General features: G+C 34.2%; 1 protein-coding gene across 1 annotated transcript; it reads right to left on the bottom strand.

The window, feature by feature from the left end:
• Positions 1 to 5,649, bottom strand: LOC123883643 (protein LSD1-like). Its single transcript, XM_045932541.1, has 7 exons — positions 5,353 to 5,649; positions 4,187 to 4,300; positions 3,242 to 3,352; positions 1,757 to 1,869; positions 835 to 897; positions 641 to 712; positions 1 to 373 (listed from the first exon to the last, which is right to left on the bottom strand). The coding sequence occupies exons 2-7, from the start codon at positions 4,296 to 4,298 to the stop codon at positions 332 to 334; spliced, it is 513 nt and encodes a 170-aa protein (XP_045788497.1). The 5' UTR covers positions 4,299 to 4,300; positions 5,353 to 5,649; the 3' UTR covers positions 1 to 331.
• Between the last annotated feature and the right edge of the window lie 333 nt (positions 5,650 to 5,982).

Genomic DNA, 5,982 nt, shown 5'->3' with positions numbered 1-5,982 from the left:
TTTGAACTACACATTGGTTCTACCGACCATGCTTACCAAGTCACCAAAATCAAAACATCAAAAGCACATCCAAGACTTGTAATTCAAGACATAATCAGAAAGAACATATTGATTTGGCTATAGATACAAAATGAGGCAAAAAAGTGGGCTGTAGCAATCACATAATGACAAGCTTTGTGCTCTTTTTCACTTGTCCAACCTTGTATAATACACATAAATACATGAAATCATTCTAAGCCTTGGATGGAGAAGAGTCTATTCAATCATTGCAGGCCTCAAAACATCACATACACCAACAATATTTTAAAGCACCAGTAATTGTTAAGTATCATCATTTCTTCTCTGTTGTAACGCCAACAACAACGTTGCTTACCTGTGGCAGTTCACATTCTTACAATTAAATTTTGATTTTCTCAAAGATAGATCAGTGAAATACAGTGGAAAATATAGGATATGGATACTATAAAAAGGAAACTTTTAGGGGGAAGCACATGCTAAAATTGTTTGTGCCATTAGGGATGGCATGACATGTCATTAGTGATTAGACACAAACAGTTAATGAATGTCACGTCTCGGTGAGGACAAAAACTAGTCATTTCATATTTTGAAGTACAAATCAAAGAGAGATAGTAGTATTTACCAATTTCCCACTTGAATCAACGGACATGGGATTTTCTACTACTACAGTTTGGCTCTCAAAGCGGGGTCTTGACTGCAGGGTAATAAGATCATATGTATACTTGTTATAGATATTATATATTATAACAATAAACCGATGGAATGCATTATGAATAAGAAAATAAATCAAAAGCATATTGATGCAGTAGAAGTTACCGTTCCGGAGCCGGTTGTTTCATTAGGTCTCTTTGCAGGAATTGGCGGCCTTCCGTTGGTCGTCTACAGGACAGAGAAGCACAAGCCAAGAAAATATACAAGAAATCAGCTCAAATGAAAAAGATTCACATCATATTTTCAAAATATCCTGTCACGGTGATATCAAGTATATGTAATAATCTACTTGAAACCCACACCCACACATAAATCAGCCACATGTAATGGAGACAGAGATCACCAGACAAATACCAGAAGCATAAAATATATTCAAAGTAAGGTATATGCAATCTTTATCTATTAAAACAACAAATATCATACTAACATTTATATGCCTACATGTAACATGCTCCCAACTAACAAATGTTCTAGTTCTTTCCTTTGCTCCCGTCTTTCTTTTCTTAAATATCCAGTTTCCACATTGCAAATAATTCTAAACTGCAGAAGCAACCCAACAATTTGAATCCCCATGGTTCATATCTTCTCACAGGTTTAAATGTTTAATAAATCTCTCGTGTTGAAGCTCTAAAACAAACTAAAACAGCCTGAACATTTCTTGATATTAAAAATCCAGTAGAATTATAACTTAAGTTACACATATCAGTTATACAGGGAATATATCAGTTTTTACACTAAAATCCGACTTACTATTTTCTGATTTTCAAAAAGTTAGAATTACTAAATGAATCAACTAACTACGACTTTACTTCTTATTCTTCAAATTCAATCAGTTGAAAATCTTTAGATACAAACTTATAACAAGAGGTTTCTGATTGACACAATTAACTATATAGTGGACATTTCAACAGAAAGACTAAATTTACAACAAATGAACCCCAGATCAACCGAATCAACTAACTTAAAATATTTGTGAAAATCGAAAGTGAAATCAAATATTAATAGAATTCCATGAATGTATACTTACGCAGACATTAGTGATATAGTGACAAATTGCACATTTGACTGAGGGAGCTCCATAAGGATACATAAGTGTTGTCCGGCAGTTCCCACAATGGATATGGCTCATTTGATTACAATCTTTATGATACATACACAAATCCAACCAACAAGTCAGTAAACAATTGGCATATATGATTGATAATGTTAATTATTACAATAAAACAAGATATCCATAGTTGGAGTGACATAAGACGAAGAAAATGGAACTAATTAAATGACATTTCATGACATTTCCTGAAGCTTATTCTGTAAGATTTTAATTTTATGTATATAATACCCTTATTATAGAGCTATGTGGATAATAATGACAGCATTACCCCAATAGAAACTATCATTAAGCATATAATACTAACGTAGTTATTTAAAACTAATCTGAATTCTGGGGTTATGCTCATATCCAAATGATGGTTTCACACAACAGCTTCATTTGCAGCGCAACATGGTGCGCCGGACAAGCTAAGGCTATTAAGGATGGCGGAGAAGTTAGCCAAGGGAGAGAAGTTAGCCAAGGGAGATAGTGCTCAATCAATAGTAACTCTACACCAGAGGTGAACACTGAACACAGTGATACGGCAGGGGATTGAAGTTGAAACATAGTCAACTACAAAAGCATTTCATGATCCACCAAGTATGCATGGTTTTATAGGTGCATTTGCTTCTTTTTAAGCCAGGGATACGATGTTGGGAAAGAGAGTGAGAGAAGCATAAGCTAAAAACTAAGATACAACTACCACAAACTTTGGTGATCTACTGTTAAGAATTATGATCAGAAGAAGTATGCTGTCCTGAGAATAATCAGAAGACATTAGGTTTGATTATAGATGGATACTTATTGCTGGAATTTTTAGTTGTTAGAGAGACAAAAAACCTTTTCTGAGCCTTTTACCAAACATCTTAAGCTTTTAGAAGGGCTGGCTGGCTGTTGACATGGTGTCAAAGACTATGGCCAACCAATAAAAAATTCAACCGTTGTCGTTCCCATTCTTCTGAATAAAATTGAGTTTCAGCACAAAGGTGGAAAGTAGGCTTTTACATTGGTGTAAGATATAAAAACTATTCATGATGCTTCACTAAACAGTACAATATTTTCGGAGAGTTGGTCATTGGAAGTAGTAGACAAATACTTGTTTGAGTATGATCTAAATATTGTTGGCTTGCATTCTTTAATCTGTCAGAAAGACATCAACATATAGCTGGAAAAAAACACAGCAAGGGCAAAGAGGAGAGGAGAGAAAGCTCCCCTTGCCACTGCTGAATACTACACCAGGATTTCGGATCACCATCAATTAACGAAGTGTATTTAATGATCAAGAAAACTACAAATACATCACTAAAGTTAAAAATTAGAAATGTAAAATTATCAGCAAATCAGCATGCAGTGCAACATTATTCATTATTAAACTAAAAAGTTGTATAAATCTGGCAACACGCAATTGTAAACATATCATACCTGGTATAAGATTTAGAGTATTACAGCAGGAACATCGCACACTAGTAGCTCCACGAGAGTACATTAGCAATGTCCTACAGCCTCCACAATAAAGTTGTGACATTTCTATTCCTGCAGCACATGAGGAAATTTAAGATCCCCGGATGTAACCATCTAATTTAAATCCAACAACAAATGAACATTTAATCTAACTAGTTGCATAGTCTCTTTCTACTTTATACTCCAATGTGCATCCCTTCCCTTGTGAATAATTGGCTCAAGTGCTCAACAGAGAAACAAGGGATATACTCAAATATAATATGGACTAACAATGGTCAATATAGGATTATGACATGGTTGCCGAACTCTAGATCCTGCTTTGGATTAGACAAGAGAACTGAATACGTAATCGCAACGCAACACAAAAACTAATATCCTACATTAGATGCATAACACATACGGCTGTGGATCCAATTACTCTAAGAATAAGTCTTCAATTTAATGTATAATATACTTGTTAAAATTGAAGTAAGCATCAACTACAAAATTAATGTCTACAAAGAGTTGTTAGGCGGAGCAAGTAGAAATATATCTCATTAAAACATATTCTACACCAAAATGCATATGTAGAATAATGATATGGCTACAGAAGCATATGTAGAACAACAACATGGCTACATACTACACTAGTTTTACATTGGCAATGAGGAACTGCGACAACAATTGGATTATTTTATAGAACTCAAGTCCAGTTCTGTACAAAAATGGTGTTATCGAGTTTTTTTTTTTTTTTTTTTGCCTTTGGGAGAACCAGCAAACAAAGTGGCTTCAATTACTGCGAAAGCTAGAAACTTACAACTTAATCCAAGTGTGCAATATAAAATTAACTAAACATACTAAGCACGGAGCAAGAAACTTTCTCAAATCCTGAAACCTTGATAACAGAAACAGAAAAAGGGAACGTACCGGGAGGAAGAACAGGGGTAATTGTGTTGCACAATGCACAACAAACATTGCTCGCTCCTCTAGGGTAAAGCAAGAGGTTCCTACACCCACTACACATAATGTGGCTCCGCATAGCTGTAAAGTTAAACAACACCACCCTCAACCATAATAAATGACAAAAAAATTATGAAATGTACAATAACAAAAGCTTTTCCCACTAGGTAGGAATCTGCTACATAGATAAAATGAAGCTATAATATTCTATCATATATCATATCTCTAGCCAAACTATTGCGTTCTATGAAACTTATATATCTCCTCCAGACATGCCCAAACCACCTCTCAGTCGAGATTCAACCATCTTTTAACCAACAACCACCATCATCATGACAAGATTTACTCTGAAGTTTTTTAATCTTTCAAAAAATCAAGTCTTATCCCACTAGGTGGAATCGGCTACAAATATCATAATAATCTATCATAAATTATATCTCTAGCCAAACTAATGAACTCTTATGAAATCTTCATTTTTTTTAAGACTCGGTATCCGGCTCAAGGACTGACTAATCCGAGGGACGCCAATCCAATCTTATTAAGTGCAGACACTCATCGGATTAAGTGTGTCTCAGTGTCAGACACGCGTCAGTGTCCAACACCGGGTCTTATAATTATATTGAATTACGTCACTTTCTCAAATTATTATCAGTACTGACATGTCATGTCAGTATCCGTGTCGTGTTAGTGTCCCTGCTTCATAGATCCTGCCGTCCACTTACAGGGGGACCCATTTAGAACTCTTATAAAATTTATAGGTCTCCTACCACGTAAGTCAATATTCATCCAACTTTTCTAAATCAACCACCATCATCACAAGATAAATGCTTTGAAAAAATTTAATCCTTATAATTCTAATACCTAAAATATAAAAAAATTCTCAAATCAAAATAAAACCTACCATACCAATAATTAAAAAAAGAAAAAAACTAAAAACATGAAGAAATAAAAGTAATATGATATATGAAGCAAGGACAAGGTCGACACCGATAAAAATTTGGAAAAATGACATAATTCAGTTTAAAGTGTCGGTCGGACACGCCTAATGTGAGGAGTCTCGGTGCTTCCTAGGATATGATAGAATTAGAAACCCTGGAAATTGATGAGAATAAAGGATCGAAGAAAAAGAATACCTGCAGCAATATAATGGATTAAGAAAACGCACAGCAAGAATGTTGTGGTGAGAAATCGAAAGAAAATATGAAGGAATAAAAGGAAACGTTGTTAATGAATTGCGATTTGGTTGAATGAATGTTATTATGATTTTGGCTTCGAATTGAAGTCTTGTTGTTTAACTCTTGCTTCCGATGAGGAAACGTTTTTATTTCATTTTGTTGACAGAACCGATGAGGAAACTTCTTCACCGTTTTTTCTCTTCTTTTCTTTTCTTTTTTGAGTTAAGTTAACCGTCTTTGTTGATTTTCTTTCTTATTTTTTTATATTTTTTATGCGTCTTACTTAGCTCTTAATAATATGGACAAGTAGAGGGCTTGGATTTGAATTTCAACTTCTAGACATAAAATGTGATATATCCATCCACAAGGGTAAGATTTATTTTATTTCCGTAAAAAAATAATAGTAAATATTGAAAAAACCGATACTATTTTAAAAAGATGAATAAATTTTTTTTGTAAATGTCCACTATGTAAATATTACCATATAGTCAAAAATAAGTGTGCCGCTCTCTAAAATGTCTTAGGCACTATAAAATGAAGGTGTGAAAACACAAGAAGGGGGGGTTGAATTGTGTTTTAGTCAAGTTT

This window comes from Trifolium pratense, linkage group LG5 (genome assembly GCF_020283565.1).
Source record: "Trifolium pratense cultivar HEN17-A07 linkage group LG5, ARS_RC_1.1, whole genome shotgun sequence".
NCBI classification, from domain to species: domain Eukaryota; kingdom Viridiplantae; phylum Streptophyta; class Magnoliopsida; order Fabales; family Fabaceae; genus Trifolium; species Trifolium pratense.
Note: the sequence above shows the minus strand (reverse complement) of the source record. Positions and strands in the feature narration are given on the sequence as shown.

What these genes read in the sequence shown, in the direction of transcription:
- LOC123883643 (XM_045932541.1), bottom strand. Translation starts at nt 4,298, where the DNA reads ATGCGGAGCCACATTATGTGTAGTGGGTGTAGGAACCTCTTGCTTTAC. An exon ending in TACTCTAAATCTTATACCAG is followed by an intron (nt 1,870 to 3,241) that starts GTATGATATGTT and finishes TGTATCATAAAG; the next exon opens with ATTGTAATCAAATGAGCCAT. An exon ending in ACTATATCACTAATGTCTGC is followed by an intron (nt 898 to 1,756) that starts GTAAGTATACAT and finishes TCTGTCCTGTAG; the next exon opens with ACGACCAACGGAAGGCCGCC.